This window comes from Neophocaena asiaeorientalis, unplaced genomic scaffold (genome assembly GCF_003031525.2).
Source record: "Neophocaena asiaeorientalis asiaeorientalis breed wild unplaced genomic scaffold, Neophocaena_asiaeorientalis_V1.1 scaffold171, whole genome shotgun sequence".
NCBI classification, from domain to species: domain Eukaryota; kingdom Metazoa; phylum Chordata; class Mammalia; order Artiodactyla; family Phocoenidae; genus Neophocaena; species Neophocaena asiaeorientalis.
Genome location: NW_020174013.1, coordinates 3,706,168 through 3,729,204, shown reverse-complemented (window position 1 = coordinate 3,729,204; position 23,037 = coordinate 3,706,168). Strand labels below are relative to the sequence as shown.

Genomic DNA, 23,037 nt, shown 5'->3' with positions numbered 1-23,037 from the left:
CATGCCAGGGGCTGGGGAGAGGGAGAGACGGGGGTGGGAGGGGGGGTTTGTTCAGTTTTATAAGATAAAAAGTTCTAGAGATCACTTGCACAACAATGTGAATATAGTTACTACTGAACTGTATACTTAAACATGGTTAAGATGGTAAATTTTATGCTATGTGGTTTCTACCACAATTTAAAAAACAAAACAAAAAACAATATGGTAAATCCTAATAGAGGAATAAGACTAAAGAGCTTATGGGAGAACAAAGAATTTTTTTTCACTTATCAAAGTCTTTGGAAGTGAATAATTACCCATCTAGCCTCTTCAGTAACCATCTGTCTCTATGCATCAATTTCACCCTTTATGACCTGATCTTGGGACACCTGCCTTGCTTAGATTGTGATCAACAAATGGTAAAAAGCAAAGGCTACACTCTGGGCCACCAAGAAGACACTGGTGGTCCCGTGGGAAAGGGACCAGCAGGTCAGAAAGCCAGAACTTCAGACTCTGGGACTTGAAGTCCCAAAGGGCTTTAAGAGTTGAACCCATGCATTTTTTTTTCAGTTTTCTTTATAACAGACCAGTATCCCACTAATGATCCCATTCATGTATTTGAAGATATTTAAGGCTTTTTCTTAATCTTCCTTCATTTCAGCAAGCTAAACAATTTCAACTCCTTCTTACCTTCCATGTAAGATTTGTTTTCCTCAGTTATTTTTTTCCCTAACCTTCTCTGCTTTCATATCCATGTCAAAAGTAAAATTATTCTAATAAATGCCCTAAAATACTATATTAAGTAATTGTTAACAAATATGCAGTTTGAGGTCCACTTTTCGTATTTAGGCTTAGAACAGCTAAATTTGGATTAAACTTGTGTCTAGTCAGTCCTTCCCAACTTTTTTCCTTGCATTTGCCCCCATCAGATTTATCTTATTAGTGAGATTTTGTCTTCAAGTTTTTGAACATCTCTTTGACAGAATCTGGGTAGAGAGCCAACTGTAATTCAAAGAAGAGCAAGGAATTTCCAAATCAAGTTACCACCTAACACGGTTTTCAACAAGTTATATATGTGAATGTTTTAAATTCTATGTATACCCATTTTGAAATAACAAATACTATTACCACATCTGGGCCGTACATTTAAAACATATGGGTGTCAAGTTTATCTGGCATTGTTTGGATTAACCGTGGTTTCCAGAGCCTATGTCTTCCAGCTGCCCTCACTGGGTGCTCAGTAACAAAGGAGCCTTCAAGGAAATCCAACTCTCAAAACTGTGACTGCTATTCTCACCCCACAAACGAAAAGCCTCACTATGCATTCGATAGCCGCATGTCACCCCCCTCCCTAACACACAGTCTTTCACAACTTTAGGAATTTGTTTTTGAAAGAATCCAAGTCCACTGCCACAGTTAAGAAAAGTGCTTCCAATTTAAAGAGTGTATGTACCCCAAAGTCTAAAAAAGTCTGGAAAATCTGCACTAAACTACATCCAATGTAGAAAGCTGGTGCAGCATCCAGTACAAACCACATACAACGTCCAGACAACAAATTTGAGCAAGTCTGACTCTTGTGATTAATCCATGTGCAAAACTAGTACTATTTTACAGACTAATTTAAAGAGAAAATGATCATCTAAAACTACAAAACTGAGAATGTTGGGCCCAACCTCTGATTTATAATCCCCATTAGTTAATCTGCCCTGGGTCACCCTGAGATTGCACTGTCTACACCTGTCAACAATAAGAAAAAAGTACTGAAGGATTAGACACTTGGTTTATATAAAATCTATTGCTGCAGGTGAGGGATGAATTCAAACACTTAGGTTTTCCTTATGGGCTCTGGTCTGAGTTCTTGCTTCCACTGAATTTATTCAAAAGATAGCCACAATGCATGTAAAGGGTACCATCCCTTTTCCACATCAAAACATACTACTATATGTAAAATAAATAACTAACAAGGACCTACTGAGAACCTGAAAAATTTTATATATAGATATAGATAAATAACTGAATCACTTTGTTGTACACCTGAAACTAACCCAACATTGTAAATCAACTATATTTCAATTTTAAAAAAAGAAAACACCCTGATAACTTTGAATCCTAAAATACCTGAGACAAAATCTATTTCTGTCTGTATGTTTTACTGAAAGTTTGGGTACTCGAGAGGTTAAACATGGCAACACCAGAAACAAATTTAAATTGAGTACTGAAGATCCTTCTTGGAAGTCCTTCAGCAACCATACCACAGGCAACCTCTCACTGGCTGCTTTTCCCCACTGGCCTCAGCTTCCCACCCTGCTATCCCACACCCCACTTTCCTTATCTGATCTCCCCCCATCACCATATTCCCTACCTCTTATTGACTTCTCAAGCAGAATGGTTTAACTGTCTCTAGATTTCTCTGGTCGGGGACTTGAAGCCTCACTGAACTCCATCGAGGAATCTTCTTAAACAGACTGTTTTGTATCTAAGGTGAATTCTGAAGCCTGCCTTTAAGATTATTTTTCCCAGCCTGGCTACATTTAGATTTTGAAATTTGTGAGGCAGAAGACCTGTGTCATCTAAGTTGATCAGAGTGACGGAGCAATAAAGCAAGATACATATAGTGATTAAAAATACAAATATTATTATCTGTCTGGGATCTAGAAGCTCACCCAGTACCAAATAATTGCAGCATTATGTCTTATTCTGAAGGTATTTTATGAAAGACCCAAATGATTGCCTAAGCTGGTGCTACAGATTGCATCTTTCATTTTGTATCTATATTGTTTTTCTGTTAAGCTAAGTAATTAATACCATTATTAAAAATATAGAGGCTTCCCTGGTGGCACAGTGGTTAAGAATCCACCTGCCAATGCAGGGGACATGGGTTCGATCCCTGGTCTGGGAAGATCCCACATGCCGCGAAGCAACTAAGCCCATGCGCCACAACTACTGAGCCCGCAAGCCACAACTACTGAAGCCCGCGCGCCTAGAGCCCGTGCTCCGCAACAAGAGAAGTCACTGCAATGAGAAGCCCGTGCACCGCAACAAAGAGTATAGCCCCCACTCGCCGCAACCAGAGAAAAGCCCACGCAAAGCAGCAAAGACCCAACACAGCCAAAATAAACAAATAAAATAATGAAATAAATAAATTTATTTTTAAAATTATAGCATTAAATGGCAATAGAATATCCTTCATTATTAAATCTAAAAATTTTTTTAATGAATTGTTGGGAGACAAGCCTGATTATGTGTGGATATAGACTAGATCAGAAAGAATTTTCCAAGAGTGCTAAAAAATCTATTTTTCAAAGCAGCACAAAATGTCCATGGGCAGCAAAGTATTATCACCCTTCAACAACAACAAAAAAAAATAGAAAGATATGAATACATAATAAAGTAAGTTTGCTTGCTCCACAATTTACTCTCAACTCTTCATGCCAACAATGGGAGAAAATTGACTGAATCAAGCTAACAGTCTAATAAAATCTCCAGATTCTGTTCTGCCAAATACCATTCACGGTAAAACAGGGTGTTCTTTCTGTATTTTCAAGGAAATAAAATCTGGTTGTTTTTGTTTATTTGCAGATCACAGCTACTTGAGTTTTAAGGTGATTTTTTTCTTCAATGACCACTGATAAACAGGCAAAATAAACAGCCGTCTACTAGAAAGCAGCAAGACTTACAAGAAAATGAAAGGGGGAAAATATCAAAATATGGGTATCCTAGGTAGTTTGGGACATTTCTGGGGCTTTCTTTGGACTAGGAAATAGAAAGGTAGGTAATAGCAAACCTCTCAAGGAAAATAATTCATAGTAAACATACACATAAATGCAGCACAAGAAAAGGAATATTAAAACAGCAGTCGGAGTAAGGTGAATATAACTGCAAGAAGAAAATGGCTTTATTTTATTTAGGCAATATAGTTCACTCAAGCAAATTGAAGAAAATTGTAGATTCAGTCATTCGTTCAGTCAGCAAATATATCCAAGAAATAATTTTCATACTCCAATTGAATTCTAAAAAATTTATAAAATCCTACTCTTTTTAAATTACTATGCTGGGCTATGTGAACAGAGTTCATCATACCTCCATGGGGCTTACTAACTACATATCCACCTTGGGGAGGTGGGTTTCTGAAGGCAGAGAATGTCCTGACTTGGCAAAGATGTTCTGTTCAAAGTGAGCTGAGAAGCCACAGATGTGACAAGTGTTCACTCAACTTCAGAATAAATTAATCTGTTCAATCTTGTTTATAAAGTGCTTACTATATGCCAGGCCCAATTGCTCTCCTTTCCTTCCCATATATCACACTGTATTGTCATCCTTTATATGTCTCTCTGGGCAATCCAGCACCATCACATTACCTCCCATTAAACTGAAAGATTCTCAAAGGCTGGGACCTTGTCATATCAACTGATACATTGCCATAGACTCAATAAATATTTATGAATGAATAAATAAATGGTAAATGTATAAAATGTTATGTTGTAAAGGCAGGAAAAGAGCTTCATGGAAGATGTGGCATTCTAGCTTAGCCTTAAAGAGAAGAAAGGGAAGAGAAGAGGGTTCTAAACAAAGGGAACAGTATAAGCGAAGGCCTGCGGCGAGTGGGGAAAGAGCAGGCATTTGGGGGAAGTCAGCAGTTGAATTGGTTGGTGTATAGCAATGGTTCCTTCCTGGGGAGAAGGGCCCCGGCTTGTCACCAACCCCACTCAACTGTACCAGAATACAGGGGAGAGGGGGATGGCAAGCCCGACATATTGAAATGACTCCCCAAGTCATTCTGAGGAGAATTCCTGGTAAGGAAACGTTATTTATAAAGTGTGGGGGGGAGGCTAGAGAAATGGTGAGGCAGGGGGAAGTAGCAGGCAAAGTTGCAAAGAAGTTTATCTTTGGGGTCCTCCTGTCCCCTGAATTCCCTTCGGTGGTCTCAGTACTCTACTCTTATCTCCATGTCTCACTCACACAGGCCCCCACTGATATGGGGGTGATAGCAATCCCTTCTAGCTGAGGGGGATTTCTTTAGCGAGTGGCCTTCCATTTAGTCACGATTCCATCCAATTCAGCCTTCACTGACCAAGAGCCCACCATACACAAGCCAGCATACTCTCCTCGGATGCCCAGATGAATGACGTCATCCCATCCTCAAGGATCTCGCAGTTTAAAGCATTTGCATTTTAATATCTAAGTTCATACATCAAATGCTTTTAAGAACTAAAGGAATTGCCAATCGCACCAAAATAGGGAGAGAACTTGAAGCAAAATAATCTTGCCCTAAATTCCTAAAACACCCCCAATTAAAAGTGTGTCTGTTCTAAAATTGCTCGTGCCAACTGCCAACTTCCTATGTGTTAAATCTGCAATATTCAATCAGCAAAACAGCTGGCTAAGCTAAACATCTATAGGGATCAGTGGTTCCTCTTCAGTAGAGACATTTTTGAATGAGAAACAGAAATGATGGAGGAAAATCATTCGCATAATAGGGAGAGAATTCCAGGCAAGTCTCCTCTCAAAAAACCGATTGTTTTCTCCCTAAAGAGGCACCTCTCCACCTGTTTCATCTTATCTCAAGCATTGTGTGAAAGGCACTGTCGGAAGGGCTGTGCTGCAGCAGGGTCCAAGGGTGTGTAAATGCACTTGAGCCCCCAAGTGGAACAAGAGTGGCCCCCGACCTTGCCGACCAAAGGCTCCTGGAGAGGCGAAGACAACAGAAGAAGGGAAAAGCGGGGGAGGTAAGAGGAAGATGGGCTGTGCAGGCATGGTTTTGTCCAGGAGAGCATATTGCTGGCCAGCCTGAGGCTGGAGAAGTTATTTCTTCTTCTGCCTTGGGCAGCACTGCTGTGACCTGGTCCCTACCGACCTTTCTACCTTTACTTCTATCGACCTCAACTCATACAATTTATGCTCTTATAATACCTAACTGCCGCTGTGGCCTTCTGTCTCTGTCTCTGTCTCTCTGTCTCTCTATCTGTCTCTCTCTCTCTCTCTCTCTCACACACACACACACACACACACACACACACACTTGCATCTGCTGCTCCTTCTACCCAAAACTCTACACAACGATTACAACCCCTCACCCTCTCCCCCATCCCCAGTGAGTCAGTTAACTCTTACACAACCTTCATGGCTTGGCGTAGAAGTGATTTTCTCCAGGAAGCTCTCCCTGCTGCCTGTTTGTTTGTGCTGCCACAGCATCCTGGGTAGTCCTCACTAAATCAATCTCACCATCCTCTGAGCCCCTTGAAGTCCAGACCCTTACTTACTCATCTTTGTATCCTCAAGACTTAGTGTGGCATCTGGTAGGGAGTGGGTCTGGTACGTGGTGAACTGAATGGGATACCGTATGTCTGGGTTCTTACCATCTTGGGTCCAGAATGTAGGAAGTACTATGGAGGTTTCGTGGGTTTCCCCAGACAGACTTGAGAGTCAGCAGCCTCAAAGTATAGAGGAGTTGGAATAGCTATGGCAACTGCCAAGAGAACAAGAACATAAGTCTGGAGGGAAAAAAAAGATTTCACCAAAATGCATGGGTCTGAGAAGAAGTTTTAGGACTGAAGCTTTGAAAAGCCCACGTTACCTGACTCCATAACAATTTTCACGGACTTCCCTGGTGGCGCAGTGGTTAAGAATCCGCCTGCCAATGCAGGGAACACAGGTTCAATCCCTGGTCCGGGAAGATTCCACATGCCGCAGAGCAACTAAGCTTGTGCGCCACAATTACTGAGCCCACATGCCGCAACTACTAAAGCCTGTGTGCCTAGAGCCCGTGCTCAGCAACAAGAGAGGCCACTGCAATGAGAACCCCGTGCACTGCAACAAAGAGCAGCCCCCACTCACCGCAACTAGAGAAAGCCCGTGCATAGCAATGAAGACCCAACACAGCCAAAATAAATAAACAAATAGATAACTTAAAAATTTTTTTTCATAATACTGTCCTAGTGGACCATGAGCTGAAGAGGGGGTGGGACAGAGGGAAGGGAAGTCCATTATTCACCTTGGTGTCCCATTGTGAAGCGCGTGAGACGTACTGGCTAGACAGATACACATTTAATAGTTCCTATATATCTGATTCATATAACTACAGAGCTAATTTAATGCTGTTCATACTATAATATGGCTTCTGTGCTTCCCAAGTAATATATTCATTGTCAATTTAATTCATAGTTTAAAAACAAATCCCTTCAAATACTGTTAAGAGAGTCAATCAAATCAGATGGCCCAAACTGGATGGTGTATTCATTACCCTAATGATTAAGTTAGTGCAAGAAATGTGACCTGTTTCATGAACATAAAGACATTTTGTGGGAGCATGGGAAGTTCTACTCTTGGGCCTAGGAATTCCCAGTTTGAGCCCAATGCTTGGTGAAGGCAGAACCAGGCTCCTTACATGAGAAGAGTAGTGGGGAGAGATGGAGAGGAGGGGAGGGAGTTGGGAGGAATGGAACAGAGCTCAGTATAGTAGATGCCAAGGCGGCTAGGTTCCAGCCTCAGCTGCACCACTAACTCACTGTCCCTTGGCCTCTCTAGGCATCAACTTCCTCAATCTGAAAAACAAGACAGATGGATGAGATGATATTATACCTCCTTTCTAAAAAAAATATTTCACACCTTTATTTTTAAAAGTTATGTCAGAGATATAATTTGTTTTAAAACTATGCTAATGCATATCATGCTTGATTTTTATTACCTATTTTTATTATGCTTATAGTCAAAGATTAAAAATAAGAGTACACGTTGCTGTACTCTTATTTGCCTTCTTATCCAAGTTCCAATGGACTTCTGATGAACTGTCTTCTCCGAGGTACAAGAGAAGGACCTATTACTGCGGTAGCTTCCTTTGTTATAGACATTTAAAGCGTAGCAGTTACAGATGTTACAGAGAAATCATTTTTTAAGGCTTTATTTTCCCATCTTAAAAAATATTTGATTTGAAAATATTTTTAACAAGTTACTCATCTGTTTTATTCACCAACAAATTATCAGTTGGAATAGGATTTCTCATTCACACATCTCGCTACTAGCACAAAACAGTAATTTTATCCACTTCGGGAAGAGAATTGGGGTGAAATCTAATGGATATTTCAAGTATCACATCAGTTAGCCCCTACAGTCTGCCACATTTTACGTTGCTTCCCTATAATCATCATTCATTTCTTTAGCACCGCGAGGCCATGAGTATCAGAGGCAAAGATGTGTCATGATATCATCTGCTAAAGATCTAACAGATCGATGGCAGTCTTTATTCTTTCTGAAATAAACTCTGCCACCCTCTATGTGTGTGTATATATATATCCTTTTTTTTTCTTTTTTGCGGTACACGGGCCTCTCACTGTTGTGGCCTCTCCCGTTGCGGAGCACAGGCTCCAGACGCGCAGGCTCAGCGGCCATGGCTCACGGGCCCAGCCGCTCCGCGGCATGTGGGATCTTCCCGGACCGGGGCACGAACCCGTGTCCGCAGGCGGACTCTCAACCGCTGCGCCACCAGGGAAGCCCTATACATCCTTTTTATATATCCCAATCATATCCCTTTTATACATCCGCATTATAGATCCCAATCATATCCCTTCCACCTATGATTGTAAATAATTCCAGATGCCTAATCAAGGGGGCTCCAAGCAGTTAACCTAGGAGACCCACATGGCCCTTCCCAGCCGATCGCACCCTCCCGGGACCTCCCTGCCCGGCTCGCCTTTGGCAACACCCGGCCCTCCGCCGCGTGAGCGCCGCCTCCGGTTCGCTGCGCCGAGGCGCGCGTACCCGAGGCCACGTGACCCCGAGCCGCCATGGCGGCGGTGCCGGGCGGTCGCCGCTCCGGGCCTTCGGCGGGCGCCCGCTTTTTCTGCACCGCGGGCCGCGGCCTGGAGCCCTTCCTGATGCGGGAGGTGCGGTCGCGGCTGGCGGCCACGCAGGTGAGTCGGCCTGGTCGCGCGCCCGGGCGGGAAGCAGGGCGGCCCAGTCCCCGGCCCTGGCCGTGGTGACTCCCCGCCGGGATCCGTCCCAAACCCGGGAAAGCGACGTGAGCCCCGCGCTCTCGGCCCGCGAACCCACGGAGGCGACGTCCCGGCCCTCGGAGTTCTGCTGGCAGGTCCTCTAATTACTGCTGGAAAGACCCGCCAGCCGTTTTTCCCTGACCATCTGTTACCGCGTTATCTGCCACACGTGAAGTTTTGTTAAAAAGAGGGGTTGACGCAAGTTACTTCATGGATTCTTTAAAAGAAAAGTGATAGTGCCTATAATTAGAATTAGACCTATCAGAATCCTTTCTCCATCCTTTAAATGCAAATATAATCTTCTGGTTCAGCTGTTTTTGTCAGTTTCCCGACAATGATTATGTTTATCTCATAGGACTTTGGGGAGGATTAAATGATAAAGGGTGTGTAAAGTACACCTTAAACACGCAGTAAATAGTAGCTAGAAAAATTCTCTTGGAAGCCTCAGAGGAGGAAGTTAACAGTTGCTGGCATTTATACGCTGTTAATTTCAATGAAACGAAGGAGGTTTTAAACATCAGTTTAGGTTCTAGGACGTGCTGAGCCTGGTTCTTGAAAACAGGAAAAAGATGTAATAGAAAAATGCTCCAGTATCTTGATGGGATATATATGACAGCGTGAATGATGTGTTTTTGGAAAATGAAAGCTTAATGAAAGAAATAGACCACTCCACTCCCAGGACTCCTGCAGTGTTGAAGGTCCACAAAAGGAGTTTCAGTAATGAGGGGGTGGGGAGAGGAGAATAGAGGGGTCATGAATGGCATCAGTCTTTATTAGACTACCTGCCATTTGTGGTTTTGGTCACAGAATGTCATAGAGTATTGAATGTAGCTAATCTAAAAAAGCAACAATAGCAGCTGCTGACATGGATTAAGCATTTAATATGTGTCAGACAATTTTCACAACTGCCCTATGGTATGAGGTAGGCTCCACGTTTAACAGAAACGGAAAATGAAGCACAGGTAAAGTCCAGTGAAATATTCAAGTCGTGGAACCAGAAAACGGCAGAGCTGGGATTCAAACCCAAGCTGTCTGAAATCAAGCATGAGCACATTATCATGTTCAACCTAGGCAGGCTGGGACCTGGGTCCAGTTCGTTAAACACTGTGCGGCCGTGACGTCTTGCTGCACTGAGGTTTTAAAATGTAAACGCAGAGTTCTTGGTATGAAAAACAGATGGCTTGACCCAGTCTGCATATGCTGCGTTATTAGAAAAAAGATGGTCTCTGCTTGTTCTCAGTCTTTGCCATTTGCTTCTCCATGGTGTGGTTTCCTATGTTCCTCTATCCTTTATGTTTCCAGTAAATCGGAGTCCTGTAAGTTATAGCTAGCACTTGGTCATATTCAGGTTTGATTTTTTTTTCTCCTGGTGGTGGGGCAAGCCTCTCTATAGGTTCCTGTGTATTTTTAAATATTTAATTTATAGCATATATATACTATAGTATGTAGTGTGTACTTTATAAAGAAATGTGTTGGGTAAAATTAAGCTTTACTTTGTAATAATGTTTAACGTGTTAAATACTGTTAGTTATTATAACAATAAAAGCAGGAACAGTAATTCTGAAGGTAGTAGAGGTGTCTCCAATGCCAGCTGGCCAGGAGGCCCTGTCAGTTGGTTAATCAGCCTTTATAAATCCACATAGCAAAGACAATTAACCCAGGTCCTTTTGTTTTTACTTTTTTAGTGGGGTCATGATGATAGAGGGTAGTGGGGTACAGCTAAGCAGATAGTTGAGTTGTTTCATAGTTTTTCATTTAATGTAGTAAAGTATATATTTTTAATTCTCTCTTCTAAAATGATCCAAAAAAAGCTCACACCCCACCTCAGTCCTTCACTTAGTACTTTAAAATTAATTCCAAAATTAAATGGCATCTGTAGAATTAGGATAACTTTGGTATCTCCCTATCTTACTGTACCTTACTTTTTTGCATAGGCTTAAGCTTTTCATCTTTGTGTCAGACTTGAATCCCTGAATTTTAAAAGAACGGTAAAACTGCTAACTGCCTAGATAATGCTAGCCGATAACAGAGCTATTTTTTTCTTTAATAAAGGCTGTTATTTCATGTTCTGAAGTGTTAGACATAAAACCAGCTGGTTTTAGGCAGTTTTTAATGATTTAATTCCAAATGGAAAGAACAGATTGGATATATAAATAAATTTTCAAGGAACAAATACTGGGATGAAATATTCTAAAATGCCACAGTTCTCCCTAATTATTGTAATTGAATATGATCAGTTACAAACTAAAAAAAATGAGTAATGGTAGCTTCAGTGTTTGAAATCATAAACACCAAAATTCATCTCTCTACTACTTTGAGATACAATGTCTTTACGAAGGGTGAACTGTTAAAGTGCTTTCATATATATGACTGATTCTCACAGTGGCTGTTTTACAACTTAATAAACTACTTCTGGTTACATGCTCATTTCTTGTAAAAGGAATGTAGGCCTAATGTTAATTTTTTAAATAAAGAGAATAATGTTGCTTTTGGTTTTGAGAATGTATTTAGTGCCTCAACACATATTCTTCTTATGATTGGATACCCCAAATAAATTAAGTGACCTTTTAGGTCCTCTTAATTAACTTTATTTTCAGTCAACGGTTTTTTGTTTATTTGTTCTCCACACCTCCCTCAAAAACAGATATTTTTGGAGGAAGTTCATTATATAAACTGTTTCCCTTGATACTCAAGTAAATGAGAAAAGATAAAATCTTTGTGCAATTAAATAACAAATTTAATGTCTAGACTACCTAGGTTAAAATCACTGGTCTAGATGTTTGCATCAGTTTGTTTATAAGACTTGGATCTTAAAACCATACATTGTCAGTAAAATATTTATTTCAGTTCCCCCAGAATCTTGACAAAGTATTTCATGTCTGTTAACCTGTTTTGTGATGGCTTAACATCGGCTATATTTTTAGGTCAAGTAACATAAAATCTAAACTTCTAAAAATTTACTTTTTAAAACTATGTCTCCAAGTTCTAAGCACTTTTGAGGTATATATTTAGTTTTGACTTTAGAGGGAAAATGTCACCTTTGTAATGAGAAAGAAGTAAATTGTAGAAACCAGAAGTTCTTGCTTTAGTTACTTCATTATCCCCTTAAATACTGATTCCTAAACATTCTTCTCATTCCCTACTTCCTCCATCTCTCTTGGTCAGCTACATTGCTGGTACCTAAGCTATTTGGTTTTTTAAAAAAATTTATTTGTTTTTCCAGCTCTCTTGAGGTGTAATTGACATACAACATTATGTAAGTTTAAGGTGATTTGATACATTTATATATTGCAAAATGATGACCACCATAGCATTAGCTAACACCTTCATCCCATCATATAAGCACCATTACTTTTTTGTGGTGAAAACATTTAAGATCTACTCTTTTAGCAACTTTCAGCTACATAATACAGTATTACTAGCTGTAATCACCATGCTATATGTCAGAGCCCCAGAACTTGTTACTCTTGTAACTGGAAATATTGGGGTTTTAATTGTTATCAACCTAGGGCTTCCCCAGTGGAGATTCTTCTTCATCAAGCTAGAGTGGTAACCTCAGAAATTACCATCTGCAAAGCTTAATTAGACCAGGTCAGATCAAACATAAAACATTTGGAGTTCAAATTCCCGTTGAATGGGAGCTACCTACGCACATGGGATCCCCCAAATTCCATGGTTGCCTCAGTCCTAGGAAATGACATAAAACCATGTCAGTCAGCCCATGGCCACTGCTAAAAGGAGAATGCTAGGACTGTCCGCATCCATCCTAAACCTGAGGGCGTTGGAATGACCCAAAAGGTTTAGGGTTCCATTGGCATTAAGCACCATTTGCTGTACCTCATTCGACTCTCTGTGAGTCAGTGCTCTCTTCATTTTCCTTTCTTCCCTGACTTTGACCACATAGCCATCCTGTCTCCAAAACCTCTTTCTGTTTGATGCATACTTCTTGCTTCTGTCCATTTTCCAGTTCCCACAGCCAAATGGTTCATTATTTCTTCCTCAGTAATCTACTTCTCCCTCCAGCATCACGTTCACCACTCAGTCCTTTATGCCTCTTCCACAGTAATTTTTTCTGCCAGCTAATTTAGTGCTGTCATAGTTTTCATCAAAAGCCTGTAATGCTTGACCATTAGCATCTCTGGTACTCGAAATTTCGTGACCGTTATCAAGCCGGCCTGAGCTACACCATCCATCCACCTGACACCATCAGTCAGCATCACACAGAAAATGTTGCCATGCTGACTTACAGTTTACTTCAGCCAGGTTGTCACTCCCATTTGTGTGTTCTTGCCCTATTTTCTTTTGTTAGAATCCCTCTTCCTAAGTCTTACAGGATTCTTCCCCGAGACTTTTACTAACGATGGCTTCCATCGTTGGTGCTACTTATTGTACCTACAACTTATCAGTGCGTTTATTATGTTAAGTTTTTAGTTTTCTTCTGGGTTTAATGCAGATTGTTGTCTTATAAATTTTACATTTTAATTTGTATGTCATTGTATGCCTATTACATTATTATTCATCTTTAAGATTTATACTGTATGCTTCCTTGTAGACCACGAGGTGGATGTTTAAGAAATACCTACTGATTATTTTAACCTTGGGCTAGACACCTCATTTGTCCTCTCCATTATACCTTTCCTTTGCCCACTCTTAACATTTGAGTGAGATTTGATAATTAATGAGTATTTTGTGTTCTATTTTTTTAGTAGTGTGTGCACATACACACTTTCCAAAAGGTAACATAGAAAGATTATGATCTTGGTCACTATGTGACTTCATACAAATTATTTAACCTCTCTAAGCCTCAATTTCCTAATCTATAAAATGGGGATGATAAAATCTACCTTAGAGGGCTGTTATAAGGATGAGGGGGGAAAAATGTATTCAGAGTGCCTAGTACAGTGTCTGATAAATAGTAGATACTTCAGAAATGGTCATTTTTATTATTGTTAGTCTAGGTGCTATGTTTTAATTCATTAATATCTATTTTTTCTATCTCTAGGTTGAATATATTTCAGGAAAAGTTTTTTTCACCACCTGTTCTGACTTGAATATGCTGAAAAAATTAAAATCTGCAGAAAGGTTATTTTTGCTGATTAAAAAGCAGCTTCCATTTAATGTTTCTTCTGTAAGTAAAGGTACAGTGTATACCTATTGCTTTTACCCCCCATGATATATTGTACTCCAAAGTTTTCTGCTTGGTAATTAATATGTAGCCATTTCACATTTTTAAGATTCATTCAGACCCGTGGGATCGTTAGTTATTTTTCTGTATTTCCTGAACATTATCACCTAATTATGTCTCTTCTCTTTGCAATCTGCTGCCTGTCTTCTGAGATTTTAGTGTCCTAAGTCACATTTCTTCCCTAAGAATTACGATCAGACACGTTCTCTAGAACTATGTGTGGTCAGTGCATTTATTTAGATTTAGGAGCATGTAATAACCCAAAATGCATTGATTTAATTAATTGGTCAAAACTGTCACCATCTAAATTTTAACTGATGAGTGATATAATTGGAAAAATACTACATAGTAAAATTTCCTGTTTGGGGAACTTTAAATGTTTTGAAAAAACTTATACCCATTTATAAAGCATTAGAGTTAAGGAGGGCTTAAGAGATTTCTTGTCCACTCCCTAATTTTATAAATATGCTGCTGAAATAATGTAAAGATCTTGATAAAAGCAACAAAATAGGATCAGATACATCTGGATAAAACATTGCCTTAAACCTCATTTTGATTGCTGCTTGCGCACAAGAGACCATGTCATCATACAGTCTATAATAAAATGTGTCAAGAAAGATACAAATGGCGAGAAATCAAGACAGGGCAGAAAAATGGTTTTAAAGCAAATCTAAGGTATTATATTGTGGGGTCAATAAAATTTCATCCCAATATTCCACACACTTTCATCTTTAGAGAACTACAGTAATTATTCTTGGGTCATTTTTATGTCCCTTGTTCATCAAGGAAAGGTTACATTTTATCGAGCATGGCTGGCAGTCCCTAAGTTATGAATGGGTTGTGTATCTGAAGTGTTAACTTTGTGGGAAATCATTTTACGATCTGTGCTAATATTGTATGGTCTAAAATAGTCCCAAGATTCAGTTGCTCTGTTTTTGAGCTCTGTGTTTTGCAATTTATTCTGTTTTTTTAAACTTAATTTTTGTAGGCAAGATCAGCATTATTTTAAAGACCAATACATGCTCTAGGTCTATAAGTATATTGAAGAGATGCATATGTTATCGTAGGACAAATGATCTTGCTAAAGAAAATGATAACTTTGTAGGAATTCTAAAACAGTTTTGACGTTAAGTATGAAATATACGAATGAACTTTATTCTGTACAATATTCTTATGTTAAATTATATAAATTCCAGATGAAAGGGAAGTCACTATTCATGTAGCAATTTAATAAAATTTCTTATTTTAAAGAAATAAAGGTAATGGGATTTGGGGGGTGATTAATAGCTTCAATAAAGGGTAAACTGAGATTTTATTTATTTAGGAAAAATATTTAATGAAATGCAGAGACTTACAAATGATGATCCTGAAAGTTGGTTGAATGCCATTTCAATTTGGAAAAATCTTCTTGAACTTAATGCAAAAAAGGTAAAACTTTCTCAAAAAAATGCTAACCCACTAAAAAGAAAAGTGGGAGAAAATGACATCATTGCTAAGAAATTGAAAACAGCAGAAATGCAAGAGATACAAGAGAATAAGGAATGCCAAGTGGAAAAACAAATAGAAGAAGAAACACTGGAGCAAGGAAATTTTACCACTAAAAGAGACAAATCTCAAGAAGAACTTCAGAACGATGTAGCAGAAGCAGTTGATACTCATAACCAGAACGACTTAACTTTCAGAGTTTCCTGTCGCTGCAGTGGAGCCATTGCAAAGACCTTTACTGCACAGGTATACTTTCCCCCTCCAGAGTGGGTTACCATTTTCTAAGAGTTTATTACTCTTTAGATCTAAAAAGAGGTGAAAACCTTTCTCAGAATACATGAACCAGGCCCAGACAGATAACTAGGCCTAATCTCATATAACTAAATCTCTTCTAAAAATGCATTTTCCTTCTTAACTGTACCTCAGATGCTTAAGAGGAATGGTATGCCATTCTATGTAAAGACTTCCTTTTACTTTCTCCCTAAAAGTTTCGTTAAACGAATAGATATCCTTTACATTTGGAAATCCTAATATCATGGTCTGAAGCTGTTTGGCTTTCTCTGTAGTTCGCTTCTGTGTTTATATTGAATTGTTGCTCTGCACCATGTCCTGCATGTGGGATTGTCCCAGGACCCAGATGCAAATACACAGATGGACGGAAAAGGAGAGCAAAGACCACGAACAGACCCTGCAAAGTTCAGTAATATAAAGGGCATAAGCCTAGGTCCTTTGGCCAGTCTTAAAATCAGACAGACCCTTAAGTTTGAGCCTAATGCTACTGCTGGTAATTTTTAAACATATAGGATTGCCATAGCTAAAATAGTTCATCTTTCAGCTTGCATCTGTCTCCTAAAACCCAGAATGACCGTATTTATCAGGCCATGATCTGGTTATTTCATGTATCTAAAATTACAAGAATAAAAAAATTTTTTTAATTTAAAAAAAATAAAATAAAATTACAAGAAGAAAGATTACATACAAGTAGACATTAATGCCATAGGATGTGTTGGGGGTGGAAGAGGTAAAATATACCCTTTTTGCCTTCAGAAGAAGATGCTTTCACGTGATATTTTAATATTGTAGCCTTAAATTACCATCAGATAGTCTGATTGATTTTCCTGCAGACTCTGTTAGTTTTTGCTTACATTTAAACTTAAAATTTTCATTTTTAGTATATTCTTTTCTATAACCTGCTGCTTTTCCAGGAGGTAGGAAGAGTAATTGGAATTGCTCTCATGAAGCAGTTTGGATGGAAAGCAGATTTGAGGAATCCAAATGTAGAGGTAATGAGTGTTCATTTTATTTTATATGCTTATAACCTAATTCTTTAAAGACGATGCCAACTATTCTTTTTTTAAATTGAAATATAGTTGACATAAAATATTATGTTTCAGGTGAACTACACAGTGATTCGACACTTGCATACATTACAAAATAATCACCGTAAGTCTAGTAGCCACCTGTCCCCATGCAAAGTTATTACAATATTATTGCAATGTCAACGACTTTTATTCTGCTTTTCAGTTTTGCTTTAGAGTTTTAAAAATCATGTCTACATGGATCCAGCAGTCTGTTTCCTCTTTAGCAATAGAATACTACAGATAATTTTGCTAGTAGTTTTCACTGTGAAAATGTCTCATCCAAATTAGGACTTTTGGAATGGAATTGTTTGGTCACAGTTAAACTGAACATTTAATATGAGGTTGCAGAGATGCTCTCTATAATCACTATAATAAATAAGAAGTCTGTATAATAAGAAATTCTGGCTAATGGTAAAAAAAAATCAGAAAACAAGAAGGCCATACAAAGTTAATTAGTGTGTTAGTCGTGGCTTTGTTAGGGTTTGGGGATTATTTTTCTTTTTCTCTATTTTCAAAATCAATTTAAGGAGGTTATACAATTTTTAATTAGAACAAAGTAAACACTTACATGGGAAAACAAATTCTAGCTATAACAAATATTCTTCACTATTTTTTGAAAACCATCTCATAAATTTGACCAGTTTAGTCACTTTTATGATTCGTTAATTCATAAATTTATTGTTATATAGCTTTAAATGGAGTAATGGCTGGCCAAATCAGAAGATTTTGTGTTGTTTTTCAGTTTTGTTATTTGATATTTTTTGCTTTTAAAAAGTCGTGCCTCTTTTATATTCTTTATTGCTGTTATGCAAAATATTTTGACCTCAAGAATGTTTTGACATAAGGGTGTCTTCCTTCATCTGCCCCTTTCCACTTTGCTTATCTTCAGCTCTCCTGGTTTTCTCCTCTCCATCTCTCCCTGCCTCTATCTCACTGTCTCAGAATTATAGTTTTCTCATAGTTTAGCTCATAACTAAATATATCTAATTTAATTCCTATCATCCATTTAATGCAATTAATAATAGCTATTGGTAGAAATAATCAACACAAAACAAAATTGACAACAATAGAATCACACATAGTAAAATCCGTGACCAAAATTGACAGAAGAATCAAATTTTAACAAATTTTGTTCTGTACAGTTAATAGAAAAACCTTCATAGTGGGGAAAGCTATACCTGATAACATTTGATATATAAAAATATCAGTATATCATATCTTTAATATAACTTTTAAATAGAAAAGAATTAATCCCAATTAGTAGTTTTGCTAGAATGAATAATATAAAAAATTGGAAAGTTTAGCTTCAGTAATCAAGGAATTAAACTGACTAAACGGAGTTCACTCCAGATTATTCTTTTCTTAATAAAAGTTTATCAATATTGGAATAATTATGATTAAACTATATTAAAATACCTTTGGGGTAAAAGTATCAGGAATCAAATGTTCTTGAGGTCAAACAGCAGAATTAGAGAATTCCATAAGCCTCATCAGGCTGCAGAAGGAGGGTTCTTTAAAATCTGTGTGGGCTACTAATTATAACTTGAGACATTTAAATCCTCATCATGGCCAGTCATGACGACTACAGCTGACACTGCTATACAACTTAAAGGAAGGCGGTTAAGAGAGTAAATCCTAGGAGTCCTTATGACAAGGAAGAAGTTGTTCCTTTTTCCCCTTCTTTTCCTTTCATCTATATGAGAAGATGGATGTTAGTTGGACCTACTGTGGTAATCATTTCACAATATACATGAATGAAGCCTTCATGCTATATGCCTTAAACATATAGAGTGATATATGTCAATTATTTTTCAATAAAACTGGGGAAAAAATAACAAGGTAATAGAAGGAAGAAGCTCCCCTATAAATAGTAGGGAGGGGAAAGGTCACCCTTGCTACAGTATATTTGGCTTAAAGAAAGTTTTCTGTTAACCATGGCATCAAGTCTTATTTGAGGCTAGAATTAGGGTAGATTTAGGTAGTTGTCTCTAACCTAAAATGATGAAAAATCTAATTTAGTTAAGGTAATTCAAAGAATCGCTGGGAAGAAAGGTGACCTTGAGTTCTTCGTAAATGATTCGCAATATAACTTGTATACAATTTGACCTCAGAATTTTTCTATGAGACGTACTTAAAATTTACTTTGCCTCTGCTCAGTAAAAAATATTATGGAACATTTTTCTGGATATGACAAAGCCTTGGAATTTCTTATTAAAATATAGGTTATATAGGTTCAAAATGGAAGTTTTCAAATTGTCAATCATTTGGTAATGCATTTCCTGTTCCATTTTAACTTCTGTATTTGTTCTTTCAGATCTTTATACATCTAAGTGATATTTACTGTGTGGTGGGAATTCCTGTGTTCAGGTAGATATTGTTTCTAAGTTTCAGGTTTGTTCCTTAGTAGATTTTGTAAAATTAAGAACTTTGTGCTTTTATTTATAGTATGAAAGAAACATTGATATATCAGAGGGGGCTAAAGGCAAAGCATTTGAGTTCTTTGCTTGAGCCAGTAAAGTATTTTCACGGAGCTTAGTAGATATCTGATCGGACTAGAGCTGTGAAAGATTTGATCACAATAACCCACTAATTACATGATTCATACTGAAAATTATATCTAATTATTTCTATTATTAAATGATTTTCACAGGCCCATATTTAAGCTAAAATTTTTAGTCTGTTGGCCTCTTGGATTTTTTTATTAAAGTAGAAAATACAACACAGTACTTAAAAGTCACCTTAAACATTCTTCAAATTTTATTGCAGTTCTTTTTTTGTGAGAGAGTAATTCCAGTTTTTAAAATCTTCAGGTTTTCTCCCTAGTTATGTTGGGTACTATATAATAATAAATGCAGTTGATTCCTTTTCTTATTCAGAAATACTTATTGAACGCTTACCATATGACAGGTCCTTTTTCTAGATGCTTTGGGAGGAAAGAGCTGGTTGGATGATGGAAATAGGGATTTGCAGTTTGTTGGGAACACGTGAATATTGTTGGCATCTTCAAAACATTTTATTTGCAAAGCCCTGTTTACACAGTATAAGGTGATTTAGATACCCTTTCTCTAGGTGATTCTAGGCATGGAATGTTTTTAAAATCCTAAAAGTGCTATGGGAATACCTCACTTACCCTAAGCTCACATTTGTGCATGTGTAAGCCTGAATCAGGATGTAAAAAGGAATGCTGAAGGTCATCGTAATAGCTTTTAGCAAATGGTGCACCATAGCGGTTGATTAGCACAATGCTGAGAACACTGTAGATGTTCAAGAAGTGTTGAATGATTGAGTTCCACTGTGTGCTAGTTGTAGGGTAGGCCCCCCTAGCCTCTAGATTACAAAAATCATGCACCAAATAATATTTCTTGTCACCTCAGCACACACGAGGTCATCACATGCCTCAATGCCTTGTTGGTTTCCCTTGGCCCCCACCTACCCCAGTAGCCTACCAACTCTCCCAGATGAAACCTAACCCACTGTTTTATACCTACACCTGCAAGGTGTCCAGGCTGCCCTACTCCAGTGCCTTTTGAAGTCCCAGGCCCTAACCCCTGCAGAATATTTGTAAAACTTTTTTTTTTTTTTTAGCAATTTTGGTTTTTTTAATTTTATAATAGTCAACAGGAAAGGTGGGAGAAACTGAAAGATGGCCACATTTCAACCTAGTGTAATTATTGATAGTCACCAAGACAAGGGTAAGGAAGACTAGTAAGACAGTAAAATATGAAATATATTTTTAGAAGGATTCATAAAGCAGCTAAATATTCTTTAACACTTTGGCCCCTAAAAGGGTAAGCTTAAGTGTCTAGAATATTGATTTATAAGGAACATTTCATCCCCAGCAGGGCTGACTGATGCAGTATGAATGTATTTAGATTTTTGGCACCAAATAAAAGAACTCATTTTTAATTTGTAATCATAGATAAAAATGCTAACTTTCATGCTCTTTTATTATTAACTTAACAAATATACATGTTTTTATATGTGTTTTTAAAAGGTGTACAATTTTATTTAATGATTGCTAGACACCCTCAAGAAGTCATGCTTATGGCATCTCAAGTAATAACTGGTAATTTAACCTAAAAGTTGACAAATAAAACGTATGTATCTGAAAATTAAGGCTCAGACCCTGAATGAGCAGTGGCCGAAAATAAGATTGCATTAGACACTCTGTAATTAGTCTGTTACACTACCTCAGCGAAGGAAGGAAGCAGTCACGAAGTGTGTTGATTAAAACAGTTCGCCATTGTGTGAGGCAAGGGAGGCATATGAAGAACTGAAAAGCAGATAGCGGTGGACAAGAGAAGTGATGGTGGAGGTCAGAAACTGTAACCTGGTGACCCTGACAAGAGAAGAAAGTCAGAAGTGATGGAACAGAGGACAGAGCAGCCATCGAGTTTGAGGGACACACAAAAATGTGTATCTTAGTAGCACATCACCTGGTACAGTAAGCATAGTGGATAAGAACCATGGACTTCAGTTCCCCCTTCTCCACAAAATAACTCTGCAAGTTGGGGCATATTATCACATTCCTCTGCTATAAAATCAGGAAAAGGATGGTATCTACTTCCTAGCTTTGTAGTTGGGATTAAATGAGATAACACATATGAAAATGAGATAACTGCTTTTATGATACAGTAAATGGTGAATAAATTTCAACTATTCTATTTTTAAACAGATCAGCAACTAGGGAGGGAAGGGGAGAAGCATTTACCAGAGTAAGATTAATTCATTCAATTAATTTCAAGTGAAATTATCTGATGAGTACTTACTCCGTGCTAAGCATTGTGCTACATATCCAGTGTTCAAAGATGAGTAAGATGGTTATTAAACACAAGGAATTCACTCTAGTGGGAGAACAGATATGTGGTCAGTGCTTGATTGGAATTAGAAAAGAGGACCTAACTGATGGAGGACAGGTGAGCAAAAGAACACAGAAGAGTATCACTCAGTGTATCACTTAAATGGAGAATAATAAGCAAGGATATCTCAAGTGGATAAGAGAAGGAAAGGATCTTACAAGCAAGGAACTGCACGTGTAGAGGCATGGAGGTGTGAGGAGGCTTGAGGTACATGGCGGACAGCAAGTAGTTTCGGTATAGATGGGACAGGGAGTGCATAGGGAGAGTGGTGGAAAAGGAGACTGAGGATTGGGAACGAGTCATGAAGTGTCTTATAAGCCGGGTTAAATAACTTGAATTTTATTCGAAAAGCAGTAAGAATTTGAAGCAGAAGAGTGTTGTGATTAGGTTTGTGATTTTTAAAAAACTACCAAGGAAACTGTATTTTAAAAGTGGAAGGGAAATAAAAAAGAGGGGGTTAAACTCATACCAGTTCAGGCGATGAATGATGAAGAAATGAACTAAGGCAATGTTGGGGGTAATAAAAAGGAGGCCGTGCATTCAAGAAAATGTTAGGGAGTCTAGAATAACTTCCAGATATCTGATATTGGCAACGAAGAGACACTGGTGTCAGTCACTGAGATATAAAATATGGGGAAAGGAAGTAGTTATGTGTCCAGTGAAACATGTCCAAGTAGATATTTAAAGTTGCAGCTCTGGAGTTCAGGTGACAAGTCTCAGCTGGAGGTGTAGATGAGATTACCCAGTACATAGATGGTAAGTGGCCTAAGGAAATGAAGACGTATATCAAGATAGTAAATACAGGGAAAGGAGAGTGTACTTAGTTTATATCTTTAAATTTTGCAGTACTTAAAGAACCTCCAGGTAAAAGATGTCCAAATACACGTTTGAAGATAAAGATCTGGGATTCAAGGGACAAATCTAGGCTAGAGAGATGTAGGTGAGAATGTCTTCAACTTGCTGACCACCTTTATTTATTTTTTTACCATCTTTATCGGTGTATAATTGCTTTACAATGGTGTGTTAGTTTCTGCTTTATAACAAAGTTGGTGTTAGGGAGTGTTCTAATTTCATTCTTTTACATGTAGCTGTCCAGTTTTCCCAGCACCACTTATTGAAGAGACTGTCTCTTCTCCATTGTATATTCTTGCCTCCTTTATCAAAGATAAGGTGACCATACG

The 23,037-nt window shown here is 38.2% G+C and overlaps 1 protein-coding gene across 3 annotated transcripts in view; it reads left to right on the top strand.

Moving 5' to 3' along the window:
* Positions 1 to 8,755: 8,755 nt before the first annotated feature.
* THUMPD2 (THUMP domain 2 tRNA and snRNA guanosine methyltransferase) overlaps positions 8,756 to 23,037 on the top strand; it is a 44,088-nt gene continuing 29,806 nt past the window's right edge. The window contains exons 1-5 of one of the 3 annotated variants that reach the window (XM_024753611.1): positions 8,756 to 8,885; positions 13,969 to 14,104; positions 15,476 to 15,882; positions 16,842 to 16,919; positions 19,312 to 19,364. In XM_024753611.1, coding sequence (XP_024609379.1) covers positions 8,760 to 8,885; positions 13,969 to 14,104; positions 15,476 to 15,882; positions 16,842 to 16,919; positions 19,312 to 19,364 — 800 coding nt within the window. In that variant the 5' untranslated portion in view covers positions 8,756 to 8,759. Of the gene's footprint in view, positions 8,886 to 13,968; positions 14,105 to 15,475; positions 15,883 to 16,841; positions 16,920 to 19,311; positions 19,365 to 23,037 lie in introns of those variants that run through there. The other 2 variants (XM_024753613.1, XM_024753612.1) reach the window with 2 other exon arrangements.